At 47.8% G+C, this 23,391-nt stretch overlaps 1 protein-coding gene across 1 annotated transcript in view; it reads left to right on the plus strand.

Moving 5' to 3' along the window:
* SEC14L5 (SEC14-like 5 (S. cerevisiae)) overlaps positions 1 to 23,391 on the plus strand; it is a 48,135-nt gene that overhangs the window by 20,122 nt on the left and 4,622 nt on the right. The window contains exons 2-13 of the mRNA XM_006874898.1: positions 4,194 to 4,343; positions 4,826 to 4,957; positions 7,708 to 7,836; positions 9,187 to 9,379; positions 12,963 to 13,075; positions 14,122 to 14,311; positions 16,093 to 16,181; positions 16,290 to 16,360; positions 18,466 to 18,637; positions 19,967 to 20,101; positions 22,177 to 22,311; positions 22,726 to 22,953. Coding sequence (XP_006874960.1) covers positions 4,194 to 4,343; positions 4,826 to 4,957; positions 7,708 to 7,836; positions 9,187 to 9,379; positions 12,963 to 13,075; positions 14,122 to 14,311; positions 16,093 to 16,181; positions 16,290 to 16,360; positions 18,466 to 18,637; positions 19,967 to 20,101; positions 22,177 to 22,311; positions 22,726 to 22,953 — 1,737 coding nt within the window. The remainder of the gene's footprint in view (positions 1 to 4,193; positions 4,344 to 4,825; positions 4,958 to 7,707; positions 7,837 to 9,186; positions 9,380 to 12,962; positions 13,076 to 14,121; positions 14,312 to 16,092; positions 16,182 to 16,289; positions 16,361 to 18,465; positions 18,638 to 19,966; positions 20,102 to 22,176; positions 22,312 to 22,725; positions 22,954 to 23,391) is intronic.

Genomic DNA, 23,391 nt, shown 5'->3' on the forward strand with positions numbered 1-23,391 from the left:
GGGAGCAGCTGAGCATCTCGAATTAGAAAGCAATGGCGTTCTTGCTTCTGCTACAAAGTCCCTAGCTCTAAGCCTTCCAACCTTCTAAATATTCCTTTATATGTTGTTCAGAGTTCTGGCACCATCCCCTGAGTCTGCTTGGTCTGGTATTCTGTGTTGTTGCTGACGGAGCTCCTCACGATCCACCATCTTGTTTGTTCCTGTATTGTTTTTCAAAAAACATTTTATTATGGTTTGGGTGGAAGTCTACAGAACCCGTTAGTTTCACATTCAACAATTTATGTACATTCTGTGTTGTGATATTAGTCATGTGACAGTTCTCTATATAGCAGCACTCCTTTTCCTGCTTCCTCCATGGGTTCCCTGTTTCCATTTGTCCTTCTCTCCTGACCTTTGCTGAACTTTGCTTTTGGGCAATTGATTGAGTTTTCAGTGGCTGACTTTTTTCAGATCACCAGGCTTTTATTCCTAGGAACTTCTCTGTGGATTCAAACCTCTAAGCACTCGGTTAGTAGCCAAACCTGTGAACTGTTTACACCACACAAGACCTCCCGCAGGCGTAATACCCATTTTGCAGAGGAAGAAACAGAGGTTCAAAAAGGCCAAGTGACTTGTAAACCAGTGAAAAAGTAACAGAGCCAGGACTTGAACTGAGGCCAACCATTACTACATTATTCACTTTCCCTCCACAAGCCTTCAAAAACCTCAGCACCCATCCTGATCAAAAGGGGGGAAATGCAGAGCAGAATTGAAAACTCTCATAGAATCCAGACTTCTGGAGTTATGGTGGCTGGATGAATCGCTTGAAGTAATCTTTAAGCTTTAACTCAAAAATGCCTCCTGAAGCCATCTTAAAACCGAACCATAGTTTAGCTTAACTAGTAAACAGTATCTGCCTTAATCATTATACCCTTTTAAAAGAAATCTATTTAAATAGAATCAAACTGATAGCAGGAATTTGAAGGATTAGATCGGAACTCTGGGGGCAGTGAGTTTATGTTAATGAGGGGGGAGCAGCTCAGAATAAAAAGGTGAGAATGGTTCACAATTTACAGAATTACACAATTTACAGAATGATGGGTGCTCCAAAACCCAGGAGGGAACCCCGTTCTTGTCAAAGGGTGTTGGCCAGTACGTGGGTCCTGAGGATAAAAATTCTGAGCACTTTCTCTGGGTGAAGCATACAACCTGGTATTATGTTTCACACATAAGGAGCTCTGGTAGCGTAGTGGTTACAAATCGGGCTGCTAACCTCAAGGTCGGCAGTTCGAAACTGTTCTGTGGGAGAAAGATGAGGCTTTTTGCTCCAGTAAAGATTTGCAGCCTCAGAAACCCTGTGCAGGGTCACTATGAGTCGGAACTGACTCCATGGTACTGTACAACAACATAGGAAATGCTCAGGAGACAAACTTGGTTTTATACCCATTTTCCAGATGAGGAACCAAGTGTAGAATGAGAGATTTGCTGGGCTTCAAAGCCAGGCAGACTAACCCATCCCTGCTGTCACCCACTTGGCTAATTGGATTCTTTTGAAAGAGAGCCCAGAGCAGCTTGAGATGTGTGTGTGGGGGGAATACCCTTCTCAGGGGTCCCTTGGCCAGCTCTCTGAGCCTGGACCCCTAGGCAGAGGGTACCTGGGGTAGGGCACATGCTGTGGGTACCACATGCAGGGGGGTACCAGTGAGCAATTTCTATTTGCCATCACAGCGTCCATAGCTGGAAAGATCATTCAGCAATTCAAAAGGAATTGTTGCAACGTAGTCCGCAAACACAATGCTCTGCATCCCACTTGGATGAGTAGTCACTGAGGACTTAAAAACTTGTGATCATCCATCTAAGGTGCAACTACTCTTCCCTCCCTGTCCTGAGCAAAGAAGACTGGAGAGAACCAAAAACTCAAGAAAATAGTGAGTCCAAAGAACAAATGGTCCATGTGAACCACAGCGTCCACTAACCAAAGACCAGAAGAACTAGATGGTGCCCAGCTACCATTACCGTCCTGGACAGAGTGGGAGAAAAAGGGTAAAACAAAATTCAGAATAATCACAAAGACCAGACTTTACTGTTCAGATAGAAAAATCTCAAGACATCCTTCAAGCCTGGAACTGAACCCACCTCCCACCCCTACCTTAAAACCCATCAGGAGCGAGCTGCTCAGAACAATCAACCATATGGAACCCAAAGGGCAGTGTGTAAAACAAAAACAAAACAAAACAAAAAAAAAGCTCAGAAGGCTTGAAGGGGCAGGAACCAAGGGGGAATGGAAAGGAGAACCTGGGGAAGAAGGGGGGAATGCTGTTATATTGAGGGACTTATACCCAAAGTCAGAAAACGAAATGTGTTAATTGTTGAATAGAAAGCTAATTTGCTGTTAACTTTTATCCAAATTGCAATAAAGACTGCAAAAAAACAACAACAAAAAAGGAGTTGTTATGGGCATTATTTTCCTTAGATACGTCTCTGCCCCAAGAGGCCCCTTGCACTCTTTCCCTGGGGGACAAGGGCTCCGTTCTAATACTGCTGTTTGCTCAATACATCCAGCTGGGAACCATGGCATGAGGCAGCTCTGTGCTTCTGAGCACTCAGCTGGCCTAGTGGGGACTGGGGTGAAACCAAGGACACCTGGGCCTGGTCCCATTTCTGACTCTGTCCCCACCCCCTGCTCCAGAACTGGTGGCACTTCTCTGGGAGCTTTGAGGGGTGGGGGAGGAGGGTGTCTGCCCTTAGATGCCTGCACTATTTCTGGACTCTCGTTGATCCTACTGCCAGGGCACATGGGCAGGCGCTTGGAGCAGACCCTACTTGGATCACATCAGTCAGATGCCAGTCACAGCCCTCCACTGCCCTGACCCCAACACTTCTAAATTAAGCACAGACTTGGGGCCTCCCTGAGTGCTATTCATGAGCTTGGGGTTCCTCTCTAGCTACTCATACCTGCCTGGAAGGACCCCCTACTCTGCAGGAGGGAGCCAGTCCTAAGTGTGAGCTGTCCTGAGGTTGTTGGAGGACAGCAAGTCTCCAGAGTCAGCTGCGCTCCTGGTGAAGCTCTGGTTAGGGTCCATCTGTTCTTTGTAGCACCCATGACAGCCCCTCACCCTCACGGTGACCCTGAGCAGCAGGAGCTGAGCTCATCAACACGCATGGAAAGGGCACCGAGTTCAGGTACCACCGTAGCACCCAAGTGGGGAGGTGAGCTTTGTGCCCAGGCAGGGGGCTCTGGAGTCTCCGCTGTCAATGCCGCGCACTAAGGGCTTTACCAACAGCACATATATTCATCTGTACACATACTCGTTGCCATGGGGTTAATTTCAACTCACAGTGACCCTACAGAACAGTGTTGTTGTTAAGTGCCGTCGAGTCAATACCAACCCAGAGCGACCCTGTACAGGGTTTCCAAGGAGCAGCTGGTGAGCTTGAACCACCGATCTTGCAGTTCATATGACTTTGCAGTCTGGTGCATTAGCCCACAGCGCCACACCAGGATTCCACCTGGTTGGTTCTGCTAGGTGAGTTCAAAGCCAACCTTAGGTAAGCAGTGAAGTGCAAATTGTTTATAGTACCCAGAGACCTGTGTCTATCTACACATTGTTTTATATATGCATACATAAATATATATTATATAGATAAGGGGGCTTCAAAATGTTGGTGGGAAAATTCCATTATTTTTCAATTCCATTTTTCCTTGAACTGTCTGAAGCCTTCTCATATTTATATCATTGTTATTGTTAGTGAATGTAAGCTTGGCCCCTGCCTCATAGCCACTCTTTGCACAACAGGACACCATGCCCAGTCTTGAAGCATCTCCATGACCAGTTGTGGGACAGGCCTTTGGGATCCATAGGGTTTTCATAGGCTGATTTCTGGAAGTAGATTGCCAGGACTTTCTTCCGAGGTGCCTTTGGGTGGACTAGAAACTCCAGCCTTTCAGTTAGTAGATGAGCACTTAGCTGTTTGTACCACTCTTTCTTTAATCATGAAGGGCTATTGAATTATGTCATGTTTTTTTAAGACACATCCTTACAATGTTCAGGACTAGCGCTTCTTTCTTCCTGAGACATTCTGAGGGAGTGCTAGATCATTGCTCTGATGCTCTTGTGTCACTGTGGTGCAAAGTGTTGAATTAAACAGTGTTGGGCTCTGTACCACCCCTCCGGCTGCTCCCCACCTCACCCACCCTATCTGCCCACCCCTAGGCCTATGAGAAGCGCTTCCCCACTTGCCCGCAGATCCCAGTCTTCCTGGGCAGCGAGGTCCTGAGTGAATCCCACAGCGCTGACGGAGCGGTACACGTGGTGGAGCGGAGCTGCCGGCTGCGTGTGGAGGCCCCACGGCTGCTGCGGAAGGTGTGAGCCGAGGGGATGCGGGAACTGGGGGCATCAGGCCAGGCGGGGTTGGGTGGCGGCCGGAACTGTAGTGTTGATAGTGAGGAGGGGGTGCTTCTCTGGGGTTCACGGATGAAGCAAGAAAGGGTTGATGGTCCAGAGAGGTGCCGGGAGCGACGCCCAGGGGATCTGGGAAGGGTATGGGGGTCCTGAGGGTGGGGGGATGTGGAGGAACGGGCCGTGAGGTTAGGACCAGGTGCTGAGAGGCAGCAGGGGTCCGGACAGGGTCCAGGTCTGGGGGCTGTGGGCTATGCTGGGGGTGACTCGGGGAGGCGGCTGGGGTCTGGGGTTGAGGCTCTGGATGTGACGCCAAGGCGCAGAGAGGGTGGGCTAGCATCCTGTTGGGGGCCGGGGTTCTGAATCACACACACACACACACACACACACACACACACACACACACACACGGGGTCCTCTGCAGCCAATCGCCCTGTCTCTGGCAGATCGCAGGTGTGGAGCATGCCGTCTTCATACAGAGAAACGTCCTGAACTGGAAGGAACGCACACTTCTCATTGACGCACATAACGAGACCTTTGCCAGCCGCGTGCAGGTCAGCGAAAGCTGCAGCTATACGGTGAGTGCCACAGCGGCCGTGCCACCAGCTCTGTGCCCAGCATCCCACCCTCCCTCCTGGTCCTTGCTGATAAGCTACAAAATACCTAGTTGTATTAGTGTTGTTGTTGTTGTTGTTAAGTGCTGTTGAGTCAATTCCAACCCATAGTGACCCTGTATAAGGTTTCCAAGGAGCGGCTGGTGAGCCTGAACCTCCGACCTTGCAGTTCAAACGGCTTTGCAGTCTGGCATTACCCCACAGCCCCACACCAGGTCAGATAAACAGTAATGCTTTTGTAGTACAAGGTTTTTTCACTGGCTAATTTTTTTGTTGGGGTAATAGGTCTCCAGGTATTTCTTCCTACTCTTAGTTTGCAATCTCCTAAAGCCTGCCCACCACAGATGATTTTGCTGGTATTTGATGACCAGCTTCCATCATCCCAGCAACTTAAAAACCACTACAATACAACAAATGATGTGCTGGTGTTCAGTATAAGTAAATCTTATAAATGACTTCTGGTGTGGTGCTATAAGACAAATACTGGACTGCATATCGCAGGCCAGTGGTTCAAATACACCAGCTGCTCCTCAGAAACTCTGTACAAGACTCGATAGCACTTAACTACAACAGTAAATCTGTATTGGAGCAGAAAACCTCATCTTCCTCATACGGAGACACAGATGGATTCAAACTGCTGACCTTTCATTCGGTTAACAGCCCAATTCGTAACCCACTATACTACCTTTAATAGGAGTATTGGTTGGTTGGTAATGTGCCATCAAGTCGGTTCCAACTCATAGAGACCTTGTGTAGGGTTTCCGAGGCTGTAAATCTTTACGGGAGCAGAAAGCCTCATCTTTCTCCAGTCAAGTGACTGAAAGATTCAAAGTACTGATCTTGCAGTTAGGCAGGCCAGCTCATAAGCCACTATGCTATCAGGGTACAATTAATGCAAGTATAATTAATAATTACCTTTATTATCTCCTGGTGTGGTGCTGTAGGATAAGCACTGGACTGCTAACCGCAAGGTTGGTGGTTCAAACCCACCAGCTGCTCTTGGAAACCCTATAGAGGGTCATCATAGTTGGACTCAATGGCACTTAACAGCAACAACATATATAGCTTCTTGTTAAGTGTCATTGAGTCAGTTCAGACTCAAAGTAACCCTGTATAGGGTTTCCAAGTTCAAACCCACCAGCTGCTCTGAGGGAAAACGGTGGTGTAGTCTGTTCCCATGGAGCTTTATAGCCTTAGAAACCCTAGAGGAAGCAGTTTTCTTCTGTGTCTTAGGGTCACATGAGTCAAAATTGACTCTACAGCAGTGGGTTTATCCTCTATATAAATAACTGACTAAGAGATATATAGGTACATATGCGGGTTAATGCGGCAGACTGCAAAGCCGTTTGAACTGCAAGATCGGTGGTTCAAGCTCACCAGTCGCTCCTCAGAAACCCTATACAGGGTCGCCATGGTTGGAATTCACTGGACAGTACTTAACAACAACAATAATACATATGTATATAGAGTCCTGGTGTGGCGCTGTGGGTTAATGTGCTGTACTGCAAAGTCGGTTTGATCCCCAAGGTTGGTGGTTCAAGCTCACTAGCTGCTTCTTGGAAACCCTATGTAGGGTCACTATGGGTTGGAACCAACTCAACGACATTTAACAACAACATATATGTATATATATCAATCCTCTAGGGTTTCTGAGACTGTAAATCTCTATGGGAGCAGACTGCATCATTTTTGTCCCTCAAAGCAGCTGGTGGGTTTGAACTTCCACCCTTGCCATTAGGAGTCCAATTAGCAACTTATCCCACAGCACCACACCAGGACTGTATACACACACATATACACACACAACAGCAATAACAAACTTTGCTGGCAGACTCCTCTACAGACCCCAGCTCAATGCTTCTTGAACCAACGTCCTTGAGCAGAAGACCACCAGGAGTCTGTTAAGTATGCAGATTCCTGGGCCCACTCTTAGTAACGTGTGACTGCGCAGCTCCAGGACAGAGCAGCAAATCTGCCATCAGAGTAATACATTGTTGTTGTTGTTGTTAATGTGCCGTGGAGTCGGTTCCAACTCATAGCGACCCTATGCAGGGTTTCCGAGGCTATAAATCTTTATGGGAGCAGAAAGCCTTACCTTTCTCCTGTGGAACAGCTGGTAGTTTCGAACTGCTGACCTTGCGGTTCACAGACCAATTCGTAACCACTATTGTACCAGAGCTCCTTTTTTGTATTATATATATATATATAATACATAGTTGGTTTTTAGTGCAATGGAGTCAGTTATGACTCATAGCAACTCCAAGGAGCAGCTGGTGGGTTTTGGTTAGCAGTCCAGAGTTTATCCTACAGCGCCACACCACGACTCCATATATAACACAGATATTATATATATAATATAGTTTTTAAATCCCTGGGTAGTGCAAATGGTTAATATGCTTGGCTGAACCCACTCAACAGCAAATGGGTTTACATACACACATAGGCACACACACATGTAAGGCACAGGGGCTCAGTGACCAGCCTTGGATTACTCCTGGCCCCTGATGAGCTATCTGTTTGTTCCTTACTAGTTGAGACTTTGGGCAGGGCCCTTTGGTACTATTGACCCCCACCCCCCTGCCTCGGTATTGTCCCCCCAGCTTCGGATGTTGTTCAAGTGTGTCCTGGCAGGACCCAGGTCACTGGGAGTGCCCTGGCTGAGGGACCCAGTATCCCCAAACCACGGCCCTGTCACCTTTGCCTCTGGCTTTCAGGTCCACCCTGAGAATGAGGACTGGACCTGCTTCGAGCAGTGTGCTTCCCTCGACATCCGGTCCTTCTTTGGCTTTGAGAATGCCCTGGAGAAGATCGCCATGAAGCAGTACACAGCGAACATCAAGAAGGTGAGGAGCTGCTAGTCCTGGGTTCAAGTCCTGCCACCTGTCAGCCCATGCAATACCACCATCCTGAGCCTCAGCCCCCTTGTCTATAAAATGTATATTAAAGTAATGGTGGGTGGAAAACACCCAGCCCATAGTGAGTGTATCCTCATCACTGTCCCAAAGTCCCCAGATGTCGGGGTTTGAGGAGTCAGTTGTCTGGGTGGAGGCAGGGCATTCTGCAATGCTTTGTCCTGCTTAGAAGGATTGCTCCATGATTTAAAGATCTCAGACCCATCCCTGCGTAAGATGCCGCTGAGTGTAATGAAACAGGTGAAATTCACTTGAATGATACATTTCATCTAACATGTTAACAATATGAAAATTATGATGAGACATTTTGCATTCTCTTTTCATACTGTATCACTGTCTTGTGGCTGCTGTAACAAAGTACCACAAACTGGGCAGCTTAAAACTAATTGTAGAAGTTCCTCCTCTCACAGATCTATCTGGAGGCTGAAGTCCCAGACCATGGTGTCAGCAGGGCCACACTTTCTCTGCAGGCTCTAGGGGAGGATCCTTGTTTCTTCTTGCTTCTGGTGGCCCCAAACATTCCTTGGTTTGTGGCAGCATCACTCCAATCCCTGCCTCCATCTTCACATGGACCTCTCTATATGTCTTTGTGTCTTTTCCTCTTTATCTAAGGACACCAGTCATATTACTGGACTAGGGTCCACCATGATAGCTCAGCTTAACCTGATTCCAGCTACAAAGATGCCGTCTCCAAGTAACGTCACACTCATGGGCATTGGGGTTTAGGGCTTAAACCTATCTTTTGGAGAAACACAATACAACCCATGCGCTATAGGCATACTTCAGAGATATTGTAGGTTCATCTCCAGACCACCATAGCAAAACCGGTATCATGATAAAATGAGTCATGTGAATTTCAGAATTTCAGTGTTTCACAAAAGTAAAATTTACACGGATACTCAACTGCCACCTACAAAGTGTGTGATAGCGTTATGAAAAAGTTTGGAATCTTACGAGAATAACCAAAATGGGCCACAGACACATGAGGTGAGCACATGCTATTGAAACAATGACGCCGACACACATGTTCAACACGGGGTTGCCTCAAACCTGCAATTTGTAAGAAATGCAGTATCTGTGAAGCGTGATACAGTATAGCCCAGTGTAGCTTTTCAACAGTAGCAGGTTCTAAGCCTTGCAGTGTGGTGTGTGTTCCATGTATACCACATCTGCACCGGGACCAGTTTACTGCCAACTGCTCATGAACTGGGTATCTGAGTTGAGACTGCTCCCAGGTGGGAGTGACCAGTGCTGATGTGTTCTGGTCTCTCTGGCTTCCAGGGCAAGGAGGTGATTGAGTATTACCTGAATGAGCTGATCTCCCAAGGTGTTTCTCACATTCCCCGCTGGACACCTGCCCCCGTCCGCGAGGAGGACATGCGCACCCAGGCTGGGCCACAGGTTCTGGGCCCCATGGAGGCCAGCCCACCCACTAACTCCCTGGACCTTGCTCTGGATTCGGTCACTGTGGATGGTAGGTCTCTGCAGCCTACTGAGAAGAGTCACCATGGACCCCCTTGGGTGTAGGATAGATCCCAGTGGGACTATAGCCGCACACACCCCCACCCTACCCCACGCTGGCTACGAGCCAGAATTGGTTAATTTCTAGATCAGCGATTGACCGCTGGTGACTCAGCATAGCTTGTTCCTCGGCCTTTGTGACTATTTTTAATTATGTGAGTAATGCATGCTCATGGGAGAAAAAAATGCAAACTGCTCCCAAGATGAGCAGGGAGGAGTGGGAGGCCCTTTCCTCTTCCTTAAGGCAACACTAGTTTCATGTCTATACTGCCGGCCAACATCTGAACATGTACAGGTGGTGGTTGTTGTTAGCTTCCCTCAGGGCAACTGTGACTCATGGCGACCCCATGTGTGCTGAGTAGAACTGACCATAGGGCTTTCGAGGGTGTGACCTTTCTGAAGATTACCAGGACTTTACTCCAAGGCATCTTTGGGCAGACTTGAACCACTAATGTTTTGGTTAGTTAAAAGCTTAACTGCTCCACAGGGAGTCACTTGCTTTTTAATTCCATTTTCCCATGAACTTTTTGAAGCCCCCTCTTATAAAGAGTCCTTATAGTTCTTTAGCTGCTAACCTAAAGCTTGGTGGTTTGAACCCACCAGCTGCTGCAGGAGAAAGATGTGCTTCTGTAAAGATATTTTTACAGCCTTGGAAGCCCTAGGGGACAGCTTTACTCTGCCCTGCAGGATCACTGGACATCAGAATCGACTCTATGGCAATGGTTTGGGTTTGGGGTTTAATATTTTTAAACAACTTTCTGTGATCGCATACTGCTATTTCCTATTGTGGCTAAACCATTATTTAGCTAAGTCTCTTTTGATGGGCATAGTTTGTTTTTGTTTTTTTAAAAATACAATCTAAGATGCATTTGTCTTTTATTTTGTATTTTTAATATATTTGTATAAAATTTTTAAAGTGGATTACTGGGTCAAAAGTATTATACAATTAAAGTTTTGGTAGCTGTAACCTCTCCACTGGACCAGTAAATAACACCGATAAATGGAGAAAAGACTGAAGTTGTCAAAGACTTCATTTAGCTTGGATCCACAATCAACACTCATGGAAGCAGCAGTCAAGTAATCAAATGACATACTGCATTAGGCAAATCTGCTGCAAAAATGTTCAAAGCAAAGATCTCACTTTGAGGAATAAGGTATGCCTGACCTAAGCCACAGTAGTTTCCTTCTTCTCATTTGCATGTGAAAGTTGGGCAGTGAATATGGAAGACCATAGAAGAGTCAATGCATTTGAGTTATGGTGTTGGTAAGGACTATTCAAAGTACCATGGACTGCCAGAAGGACAAACAGATGACAGAAGTAAGGATAGCCAGAATGTGCCTGAGAAGCTCGAAAGCAAGACTTCATCTCTTAGACTTTAGACATATTATCAGGAGGGACCAGTCCCTGGCGAAGGACATCATGCTTGGTAAAGTGGAGGGTTAGTGAGAAAGAGGAAGACCCCCAGCGAGATGGATAGGTGTAGTGTTAACAACAGTGGCTCAAACATAACAACAATTGTGAGGATACTGGAGCTTCCGGGATTGTTTCGTTCTATTTTCAGGGTTGCTATGAGTCAGAATCAATTGGACGGCACCTAACATGACGACACCACCAACCCATATGCCTACCTAAGAGGTTGTATTAATAAATGGTCCTACTAAAAGTGTGTAACTGTGTCTTTTCCCAACTTCATCCCTACTCCCCACAAGACTTTTATTATTAAACAATTTAAATTTCCAAAAGGTACAAAACAGTTGCTGGTAGAGTGCTTAGTTCTTTGATTACGAGACAGGTCAGGTATTTTCTGAGCAGGGACCAATAATTCTAAATTTGCCTCCCAAACCCCGAGGGGCCCAAGAGTCCAAAGAACGAGGCTGCCAACTCCCGGATTACAGTATAAACCAAAAAACCCACTGCCATCTCATTGATTCTGACTCACAGTCAGCCTGTAGGACAGGGTAGAAGTGCTCTAAAGGATTTCCAAGGCTGTAAATCTTTTCAGGAGCGAAAAACCCCATCTTTCTCCCTTGGAGCAGCTGGTGGGTTTGAACCGCTGACCTGTGGTTAACAATCTAATGCTTGCCCCACTCTGCCACCAGAGCTCTGAGGGATTATGGTTTTTGTGGTTGTCAAGTCAGTTCTGACTCACAGTGACCCTGTATAGGGTTTCCAAGGAGCAGCTGGTGGGTTTGAACCACCGACCTTGTGGTTAGCAGCCCAGTGCTAGTTATCCTCCAGCACCACAGGATTATGGTTGTTGTTGTTGTTGTTGTTGTGTGCCATCGAGTCGGTTCCGACCCATAGCGACCCTGTACAGGGTTTCCGAGGGTGTAAATCTTTACGGGAGTAGAAAGCCTCATCTTTCTCCCTTATGGTAGAGGGGTTTATTAAGGGGCTTACTAACAAGGCTGATCCCTGGGTGGTGGCAGGGATAGTCTTCTATCCCTGCCCCACAGAGGGAGGTGGGGGTTTTTATAGGTGCCTGAGCTGTGGACCCCCAAGGACACCCCAGCCAGTGTTACATAAGAGTGATTTAGCAAGCAGACATGAACCAGCAGCAAGCACGAGCATAGCCATATCTGGCCTGGAAAAAGCCTGCCCCCCTATAAACCTTCTTCATGTTTAGGGTTCTATAATCCTTCATTCAGGTGCAGGGATCTTTGTTTCCCTCTTTTGTGAATTCCTGCTCTTGCTCTCATCCCATTTTTATATTTTCTTTCTGACTGATTTTCATTGAATTGATTCTCACTCATAGTAAACCTATAAATCTTTACAGGTAGAAGTAGATAGCCTCATCTTTTTCCCTCAGGGCTACTGGTGGATTTGAACCACAACCTTGTGGTTAGCAGCCAGGTGCTTTCACCACTGTGCCACCAACACTCCTTTTAACCAAACGCATTGCTGTAGTAGAGTTGATTCTGGCTCATAGTAATCCTATGGTGGTGGTGGTGGTTATGTGCTATGGAGTCGGTTCTGACTCATAGCAACCCTGTACAGGGTTTCCGAGATGTAAATCTTTACAGGAGCAGAAAGCCTCATCTTTCTTCCGCAGAACAGCTGGTAGTTTCGAACTGCTGACCTTGTGGTTTGCAGCCCGATTCGTAACCACTATGCTACCAGAGTTTTACTCTGTCCTATAGGATTACCTTTAGTAAAACTTCCCCATGGGGTTTTGGAGGCTGTAAATCTTTATGGAAACAGATGGTCACATCGTTCTCCAGTGGAGTTGCTGGTGGGTTTGAACTGCCAACCTTATGGTCAGCAGCCCAATACTTACCCCTCTGGGCCACCAGGGCTCTTGGGAGAGCTCCAGAGGGTAGGAATTCATATCTTTATCTCAGAGGGTCAAAGAGGAGAATTCATTGACTCCAGGGAGATGTGAGAGGGTCCTTGGGACAGAAATGTGCATCTTCAGAACCACTTTAGAAGCTGTCTGCCGGTGATGCGGCCACAGTCTTGCTGAGAACCAAGTTCTGGAGCCAGGATGATCAAGAAGCATCTCCCTCTTGTCTGAGCCATCTCCTCTACCTCCCAGGGGACAAGCTGGACGGTGACTACACTGAACGGCACCTGGGCCCACTCACGCCCATGCAGGAGAGCTGTCTGACCCAGCTGCGGCACTGGTTACATGAGACCCACAAAGGCAAGGTGGGTGCAGACCCCCGGAGCAGCATGTGTGCCTTCAGTCATAGCAGGTACTCAGACACACACACGGTGGTGGTGATGGGGAGGTGGGAATCTGCTCATGAAATTGGCAACACAGGAAGTTGATACTTCACCTTATTTGTACCATATACTGCCTCATGTGGTGCAAACGATTAAGTGCCAGGCTTTTAACCAGAAGGTTGGTGGTTCAAATCCACTCAGAGGCACCTCGGAAGAAAGTCTTGGCAGTCTGCTTTTGCAAGGTCACAGCCACGAAAACCCAGTGGAGGTCACAACCATGAAAACCGCACACATGGCGTGGTTGTGAGTCAGAATCAAGTCTGTGACAGTCAGTATGGTTGGTTGGTTGTTGTTTGTTTTAAAGGATCCATGGTAAGGCAGCAGCTATGTGCTTGGATGCTGACTGAAAGATCAGTAGTTCAAACCCACCAGCTGATACTTGGGAGAAAGATGAAGCAGTCTGCTTCCATGCATGATGGCCTTGGTTTCCAGTGGGCAGTTAGTTCTACTCTGTTTTGTAGTTTGTGCTGACTGTCTGTACCCATAATACAGTACATGCTTTGCTATTTTCCCTTCTTAATCTTGGTACTGTTGGCCTTGTGGGAGTGGACTGGGGGGGGGGGCAGGAGGGGGGATGAGGTCCTGTGATCATTTATACAGTCCGCCCCTTGAATGCCTTTGTGCCTGTGCTTAGGGGGACAAATCGGGTTCATTTCCAGCTAATTTAGGAGCCCTGGTGGCACCGTGAATTAGGCATTGGGCTGCTAACTACAAGGTTGGTGGTTCAAACCCACCAGCCGTTCCAAGAAAGAAAGATGAGGCTCTCTGCTCCCATAAAGATTTACAGTCTGGGAAACCCTCGGAAGTAATTATACTCTTTCTTGTAGGAATCCAATTGATGGTAGTGAGTTTGGATTTTTATTCCTAGAGAAGCATTTTGCAGCGGAGACAGGAAACCTGCTTTCTGTCATGTGACATGCTGGATGAGGGAATCGGTCCTATGGGTTTTCTCCTCCTCCTTCTCTCAGATCCCTAAAGATGAGCACATCCTCCGGTTCCTGCGGGCTCGAGACTTTCACCTGGACAAGGCGCGGGACATGCTACGACAGTCCCTGAGCTGGCGGAAGCAGCACCACGTGGACTCGCTCCTTCAGACCTGGCGGCCCCCTGCCCTGCTGGAGGAGTTCTACGCAGGTGGCTGGCACTATCAGGACATAGGTGTGTGCCTTTGCCCACATAATGTAGACACGCATGGGGACTAGGGGCAGCTGCTCCACCAGAGAAAGGCCTGACCATCTGCTTCTGTAGGAGATACAGCCTAGAAAGCCCATGGGGTAGGGCTGCTATGACTCGACAGCACATGGTGACCACATTAGACAATGAATAAATGACCGGACCCTGGACATCTCCTACTCTGAGGAGCTAACTGTGTCATTCCTGCTTTGACCTGACCCCAAAAATACAAAACCTGTTAACATTGTGTCGACCCCAACTCATGGTAACCCCATGTGTATTCAAATAGAACTTGCCCCATGGGGTTTTCAAGGACTGATGTGTTTGGAAGCAGACTGCCAGTCTTTTCTTCTGAGGCACCCTTTCAGTTGGCAATTGAGCACATTCATGGTTTGCACCATGCAGGGATTCCTTTGGACATTCAGTAGGTGATTAATAGATGCCAAGGTCATCTTCTCACCTGAAGTCCCAGAGGAGACGTGGAAAGGGGGCAGCATTGGGAATTGAGCGTTGGAATCCAGACTTCCAGGATTTCTTTAACATGAAGAAATCCACCCAGGCTCCCTGGATCTGTGATGAGGAAGAGCTTACTTTTGAGCCCTCACAGAGCCACATTCATGATTTTTTAAAAAGCTTCAGAGATCCTATGCAGGGTCGCTATGAATTGAAACCGACTCGATCATATTTAACAACAACAACAACAACAACACAACAACACTTTCTACATAAAATCACTTGCTCTGTCTTTGATTCCAACTCCTGGCAACCCCGTGAATGTCAGAATAGAACTGAATTATATGATAGTTTACATGGGAGAACTTTAGTTTTACATTCATTCCATCGTATATCATCTTATTGCCATGGTTCCAATCCCCTTCATGCATCCTCAACCATCCAAAGGGTATATCCCAGAAACCCGCTCCCTACACTTCCCCCTCCTCCCCCCAGTTTTCGGCCCACAGTCCCTTTCCCTCTCTGGGTCCAAAGGGTTTCTTTTTTAAAATCATTTATTTTTATTTGTTGTTGTTGAGAATGTGCCCAGCAAAAACATGCACCAATTCAAGTGTCCACTGTATCATTCAGTGACATTGATGGTCTTCTTTGAATGGTGCAGCCTTTACCATCCTCCTTTTCTGAGCTATTTCTCTCCCATTCACAGAAACTCACTGTCTCCTAAGTTTCCATTCTAACCTTTCGAGTTGCTGTTGTCAATTTGTTCCCATCTAGATGGATCTTTTTGTTTTGTTGTGTGCCGCCGAGTCGGTTCTGATTGATAGAGACCCTGAATAGGGTTTCCAAGACTGTAAATCTTTACAGGAGCAGAAAACCACATCTTTCTCCCATGAAGTGACTGGTAGATTTGAACTTCTGACCTTGTAGTTAGCAGCCCGGCTTGTAATCCACTATGCTACGAAGCCTCTGGTAGAGCTTAAGAGAGTTCCAGTCCTAAGGCCCACCTTTTTTTTACTAGCTCAGCTAAATGGTTGTTCAATTTTAAGAAGACTTCAGGGCATAGTTTTGGCTTAAGGTTTAAAAAATGATCTCAGGGCAATAGTTTTAGGGTCTGTAGAGTTTTCAGTGGTTGATTTTTTTGTTGTTGTTTAAGTAGATTGCCAGGACTTTCTTCTGAGGTACTTCTTGGTGGGCCCAAACCTCCGACCTTTTCATTAGCAGCCACAATGTGTTAGCTGTTTGCACTACTCAGAGCCTTCCCCTGAATAACTGACCCTTCTCTCTGCTTGGTCTCCTCTCCCTGTACCCCCCAGATGGTCGCCCCCTCTATATCGTGCGCCTGGGCCAAATGGACACCAAAGGCTTAATGAAGGCGGTAGGGGAGGAGGCTCTGCTGCAACACGTGAGTGGGACCCTCTTCTGGAAACCCATGGTGGTTGGGCTGGGCTGGGAGGACTGTCTACACACCACCACCACACAAACACCTGCCAGTACCTTGTCTACCTTCTAGGTGCTTTCTGTGAACGAGGAAGGCCAGAAGAGGTGCGAAGGCAACACAAAGCAGTTTGGCCGTCCCATCAGGCAAGGTTCTCGGCTGACAGCGAATGTCCCTTAAGTGGTACACACACCTGATTTCCTCCCTTAGTCCCTAGGATGGCCCAGCGAAGCAGGGACTGTTCCTGTCCTTGATTTTTTTTGTTGTTTTTTAAAAATGTTTTATTGTGAATTATGTGATAGTTTACATGGGAGAACATTAGCTTTACATTCAGCCTATCATATATCATTTCATTGTCATGGTTATAATCCCCTCCATGCATCATCAACCAACCAAAAAAAGGTATACCCTGCAAACCTGTCCCCTCCCCGCCCACAGCACACAGCCCCCCTCTCTCTCTGTGTCTAAAGTCCCCAGCTGCTTCACCTCTCCACGTCATCATCTCTGCCTCCATCTCAGGCATCACTGCTTCTCTGGGTAGGGTCCTGTGCTCTCTGCTCTCCTCCCTTGATAGTCTCAGGGACCTCCGCTCCTGGACTGCAAAGTCAGTCACTCCCCTCCTTTTGCTACATAACGTCTACCTTTACATTTGTAACCCTCACAGTCAGTCCTGGTAACAATTATTCACTATTGTATCACAAGAGACCCGTCTGCATTTCCTTTCATCAGTCCTGCCTAGACAGATTGGATACTACTCAGTGGAGATTCTACCTTCCTCCATGCCCTCTGGATCTAGGCTCTCTCTTGAAAGCTTGTAAGCCCGTCACTTCTTGCCTTTGTAGCCTCCCATTTTGGGGAGCCAATGTCCAAGTTGCCCATCCCTGTCTACCCTGTGTAGCGAGGGAGTGGGACTGATCCTTGCTGTAAGGATTTGTTGCCTCTGTCCTTGTTTTTTAAAAAACATTTTATTGTGCTTTAGGGGCCTGGTGGCACTGTGGGTTAAGCATTGGGCTACTAACCACAAAGTTGGTGGTTCAAATCCACCAGCCTGCACTCCTGGGGAGAAAAAATGAGTCTGTCTGCTCCCATAAAGATCACAGTCGTGGAACCCCGGTTGTCGTGAGTCAGATCGACTCGATGTCAGTGACTGGGATTATGCTTCCGATTGAAGTTTACACAGCAAGTTCGTTTCCCATCAGTGACTCAGACACAAACTGTTCTGACATTGGTTATGACCCCTCAATGTGTCTAGCACTTGCCCCATTTCTACCCTGGGGTCCCGGTTTCCATTTGTCTTGTTTCCTTGTCCCTTCTTGTCTTTGGTTTGGGGCCGATGTGGCCATTTTAGTCACATATGGTTTACCACAGGTGGGTTTCCACCTGCTCTAAGGAGGAGCACCTTCGTCCAGGTATTATGGCTGATTTTATAGGTGCACCTATTAAGGTGTGGTGGTGCTGTGGGCTAAAGTGCTGGACCTCAAGGTCAGTGGTTCAGATTCACCAGCCGCTCCTTGGAAACCCTATATGGGGTCACTATGAGTCGGGGTCGCTCTGAGCTGGAACCGACTTGACAGTACTTCCCAACAACAGCTATTAAGTGGCTGAAGGTGACCTCCTCCTTCTCAAGTTTAAAGATTGTCTTAGAGCGATCATCTCAGGGGATTCACCACTCTCCTTCAGACCAGTATGTTTTTGTTTTTATTTTCCACTTTGAGGTTTGTTCTACATTCTTTACACATTATAACCAGGAACCTTCTATTGTGGTCAGTAGCAGAAGCTGGGCACCATTTAGTTCTTCTGGTCTCAGGTTAGGGGAGGCTGTGGTTCATGTGGGGAAACTGAGAGAAAAAGTCACTGAGCTGGTAGGTGGTGGAGCTGGGATTTGAACCCAGACATCTGCTCTGGAGTTCTGTAGTTTAGGTTGTTAGAATATTTTCAGCAATTGATCCCAACAACAAGCTCGCGTGGCCTGCGTGCTGTATGCTAGGGTGAAGCAGTGCTTCGTCTGCCCCTCTGCTACAGTCCTCACGATGACCACCACCTGTCCCAGTGAGGAAGGGCCAGCTCACTGCCCAGGGCATATAGCTCTCAGGGGCGGAGGTGAGGCTCAGTCTAGGCGTCCACGCTCTTACCTTACAGCCCTGCTTTACTGAGCCACCTCTTCCATCCTCTCTCTGGGCGCCCAGGGAGTGTGTTAAGGCCGTGGTGGATGGCGGAGCAAGTTAGAACAAAGGGGCTGTCTCTGCTGCAGCTCCTGGACCTGCCTCGTGGACCTGGAGGGACTCAACATGCGGCACCTGTGGCGGCCGGGGGTGAAAGCACTGCTGCGAATGATTGAGGTGGTGGAGGACAACTACCCCGAGACCCTGGGCCGGCTACTCATCGTGCGGGCCCCCCGAGTCTTCCCCGTGCTCTGGACGCTGGTAAGGGCTAAGCCATGACTGGATCCACCCCAGTGGAAATTGATGAATGAGCAAGATTGAGGGGGTGCCCCGTGAACTGCCCCGCCCTACCTTTTGTCCTATTTGATTTGTAGTATGTGGTGGTGTCATTGATTTATTCTAACATGGTCTTATTGGTCAGTACATTCTCATTTCTTCTTTTTATTTGTTTATGTATTTATTTAGATTTTGCTGTTAAGAATATATGGTTTACTATTTGAAGATTATCTCTGGGCAGTAGTTTCAAGGGTTCATTCAGACTCCATGGCTCTATAAAGTCGAGAATCCATAAGAATTTAACATTCTGTTCTGATTTTTGTGCCTTTTGGTCAGAATCTTCTATGGATCCTTGATCAAGGTGATCAATAATGGTAGCACTCATTTCTTTTTAATAACAACATCTGTGACGTTGTTCACATATGACTTCACCATTTTACAATGTACAGTTTCTTGGGTTTTAGTATATTCACAAGACTGTAGTTGTAGGACATTTCAGCACCTCACCAAGAACCCGTGCACCAGTTAGTAGTCACGCCTCATGTTTCCCTTCCCCACCCCCTGATACTGTTGTGTGCCATTGACTTGATTCTGACTCATAGAAACCCTATAGGAGACAGTAGAACTGCCCCCATAGGATTCCCTAGGCTTTAATCTTCAATGGGAGCAGTTCACCACATGGGTTCAAACTGCCAGCCTGTTGGCTAATAGCCTTGGTGCGTAATGCCCTCAATCCCTAGGCAACCACAAATCTACTTTCTGTGCATGTGGATTTGCCTATTCTGGACATTTCACAGAAATGGGCCTTTTGTGAAGCATTTCTTTTCAGTGGGCATCGTATTTCCAAGGTCCGTCTGTGTGGGAGCAGGTAGCCGGCCCTCATTCCTCTTTATGGCTGAGTAATAGTCCACTGATGAATGGACCACATGATTGTTGAGCCCAGATGGAAAGTTATTGTTACTTTAGAACATGTATTGTCAACTTGGTTTCTCAGTGCATCTTTGATGTTCATGGAAGATTCAGTAAAAGGTGAATGAATGAATGAATATTTCCGATGCTCATGGAGAGTTCAGTAATGGTGAATGCATAAATAAATGGATGACTATCTCTGATGATCGCGAAGGATTCAGTAAAGGTGAAGGAATGAATGGATGAGCATCTTCAGTGCTCATGGAGGACTCAGTAATGGTGAATGAATGGATGGAGGAGAATGGCCAAGTAGACATGAAGCAATTCAACAATAGAACCATCTGGAACTGGGAATAGTTCAATGAAAACAAACACTTTCCATCTCACTCATCTCCCCCATTCCAGATCAGCCCCTTCATCAACGAGAACACCAGACAGAAATTCCTTATCTACAGCGGCAGCAATTACCAGGGCCCTGGGGGCCTGGTGGACTATCTGGATAAGGAAGTGATCCCTGACTTTCTGGGGGGTGACTGTGTGGTGAGTTCAGTGGCTGGACCACTATCATCCTGTCATCTCCTTGGGACCTTTGGTACCAAGACTCCTGAGCCCCCAGCCTTCAAGATGTGGCTCCACAGCACTGGAGTCAGGCGAGGTTGTACTAACACTGTCCCCAAACGTTGGGACTCCTTTTTGAATCTGTGCTTTCATGTTGGTTCTTTCAAACACAAGAGAGACAGAAGTCTCAGGAAGCCCAGTCACCAGCTCTGAGGTTTACCAGTTGCCATGGAGTTGGCTCCTGCTCACAGTGGCCCCATGTGTGTTGGAGTAGCGCTGTGCTCCGTGGGGTTCACAGTGACTGATTTTTTACAAGTGGATTGCTAGGTCTTTATTCCAGAGCACCTCTGGGCAGACTCAAACCCTCAACCTTTTGGTTCACAGCTGAGTGTGTTAACCAGTGCCAACATGGCCTAGTTGTTGTTAGGTGCCATCGAGTCGGTACCGACTCATAGCGACCTTATGCACAGCCGAATGAAAACTGCCTGATCCTGGGCTAACCTCACTACTGTTGCCACGCTTGAGCCCACTGATGCTGCCACTTTGCCAATCCATCTCGTTGGGGGTCTTCTGCCTTTTTCTCTGTCCCTCCACCCTACCAAACATGATATCCTTCTCTAGTGACTGGTCCCTCCTGACAATATGTCCAAAGTATGACAGACGAAGTTTGGCCATCTTGGCCTCCAAGAAGCACTCTGGCTGCACTTCTTCCAAAACGGATCTATTGGTTCTTTTGGCAGTCCATGGCACTTTCATTATTCTCCTCCAACGCCATAACTCAAAACCATCAATTCTTCTATGCTCTTCCTTATTCACTGTCCAGCTTTCTCATGTATATGAGGTTATTGAAAATACCATGGCTTGGGTCAGGCGCACCTTAGTCCTCAAGCTGACATCTTTGCTTTTCAACACATTAAAAATGTCTTGTGCATCAGATTTGCCTAATGCAATACGTTGTTTAGTTAGTATATATAATTCATGAGATTGTGCAACCAACCTCTGCCAAAGGGTCATTGTTGTTAAGTGTGTCAAGTCGGTTCCGACTCATAGCAACCTTGTATAGGGTTTCTGAGGAGCTGCAGGTGGATTTGAACCGCCGACCTTTGCAGTTAGCAGTCCAGTACTTATCCTACAGTGCCACACCAGGACTCCCATCCTTATGCCCTTTCCAAGGTGTTGCTAAGCAGTTGTCAGAGTTTACTTGCTCGCAAGGGCAGACATAAATGCCCCCCACATCCCTGGCCCCTGGGCTGGTGTGCCCAAAGGGATTTGTCTCCATCCACAACCGTACACCAGTGTGGGAGCATCCAGCAGCTGTTATAAGGGACGGGAGGGCTGAGTGCTCCCTGGGGCTGAAATGATTGTTGGCCCCCTCCATTCTACTCTAACAGAAATTCTGCAGAGTGCAGAATTCCCAGCTAGAAAAAGGCTTTTCATAGGGATGGCCTTACCTGCTTTCTCTACTTGTTGCGACAGTGTATGTGGCTTATTTTGAGCAGATGGCCTGCAGCTCTCAGAGTGACTGTCTAAGAGCAGTGATGAGTTGGAACCGACTCCACAGCACATAACAACAGCAACAGCCATCTAAAGGTCGGTGGTTCAAACCATCTGCCACTCTGTGTGAGAAAGATCAGGTTGTCTGTGCCCATAAAAAGTCCCCATCTAGAAAACCTTCTGTAGGATCATTATGAGCCCTGTCATGACTGCAGAATAAGCACTGGACTGCTAACAGCAAGGTCAAAGGTTCAAATCCACCAGCCGCTCCTCAGAACCCTATATAGGGTTGCCATGAATCAGAACCAGTTTGACGGCACTTAACAACAATGAATTGTTCAGTACAATCCCAGTGTTGAGTAACTATCACCACTGTGTGTTCCCAGAACATTTTCATCACCCCAAACAGAAATCCCGACCCTTTAAGCTCCTGAGTCCCCAGTGCTCTCCAGCCCCCGGTAACCGCTAGTTTACTTTCTGTCTCTATGCATTTGCTTGTTGTAGATCTTTCATGTAAATAGGGTCAGATGTACTTGTCAACACCCTTTGTCTTTGTCTCTCAGTGTAATGTCCCTGAAGGAGGGCTGGTCCCCAAGTCCCTCTATTTGACAGAGGAAGACTATGAACATGCTGACCAGCTGAGGCAGTGGACGGAGACCTACCATTCAGCCAGTGTGCTCCGGGGGGCCCCCCATGAGGTGCTGCACTTGGCCAGGGAGGGCCTTGGGGGCTGGAAATGGTGACTAGTTGACAGACAGCTCTCTGGGCCAGGCTGGGTTTGGGGAAGAATCTAAGCCTAGAGGGGTTTCCGCCTCCACCCAGCCTTGGGCTGAGCCCCCAGGAGCTGTGGCATGTGAGCAGGTCTCTATACCTCCATCCTGGTCAGACTCTGGCTGTGGTCTGCCCCAGGCATAGGCACTTTAGAGAGAGGTGGTTCCTTAGTGGTTCTCCGGACCAGGGACAGCTGTGGGCCTCAGTAGCTCACACTCGGGGAGTAAGCATGTGACTCAGGAAAGGGTACTCCAACACCTCCTAAGTCTGGCTCCCCCATCCAAGCTCCCCCCACCCCTCCTCCTAGCCCGGATCTTCAGCCCTCGCTGTGTCTTTTGCAGGTCATGGTGGAGATCCTGGAAGGGGAGTCGGTCATCACCTGGGACTTTGACATCTTGCGGGGGGACGTGGTGTTTAGTCTGTACCATGCCAAGCAGGCGCCCACGCCGGGTCCCTGGGAGCCTGGGGCCAAGGCCAGTGGGCGGCTGGTGGACAAAGGCTGGGCTCTGGGCACTGATTACAGCCGTGTAGAGACGCCTCTCATCTGCCGGGAAGGGGAGAGCATTCAGGTGGGTGTTCCTCTAGTTACATGTTCACTTGTCACACACTGTTGAGTATCCCCCAGGTGCCAGGCTCTGGGGACACAGCCGTGGGCCAAACAGATGACATCTGGGCTTCAGGGACCTTGTGAGGCAGTAAGAGAGAGAGACGTCAACATGAGCACTCACCTAGCCAAACAGTGGTCAGTGCAGCAGAAAACGTGTGAGGCATTGCGGAGAGGGACAAGCAGCATATTGGCCATGGAAGGTAACAGGCTCTGGAGCCTCAGTTCTCCCATCTGAGAAATGGAAACCATACAGTATCTAAGTGAATTAGCCCCAGGGCTGCCTTTGGAGTCCCTGAGGAGTGGGATGAATGGTTAAGTGCTCGATGGGAAACCAAAAGGCTGGCAGTTTGAACCCCCACAGAGACACCTCAAAAGAAAGCCTGGTGATCTGCTTCCAAAA

The sequence above is a fragment of the Chrysochloris asiatica genome, unplaced genomic scaffold (genome assembly GCF_000296735.1).
Source record: "Chrysochloris asiatica unplaced genomic scaffold, ChrAsi1.0 scaffold00305, whole genome shotgun sequence".
Classification (NCBI taxonomy): domain Eukaryota; kingdom Metazoa; phylum Chordata; class Mammalia; order Afrosoricida; family Chrysochloridae; genus Chrysochloris; species Chrysochloris asiatica.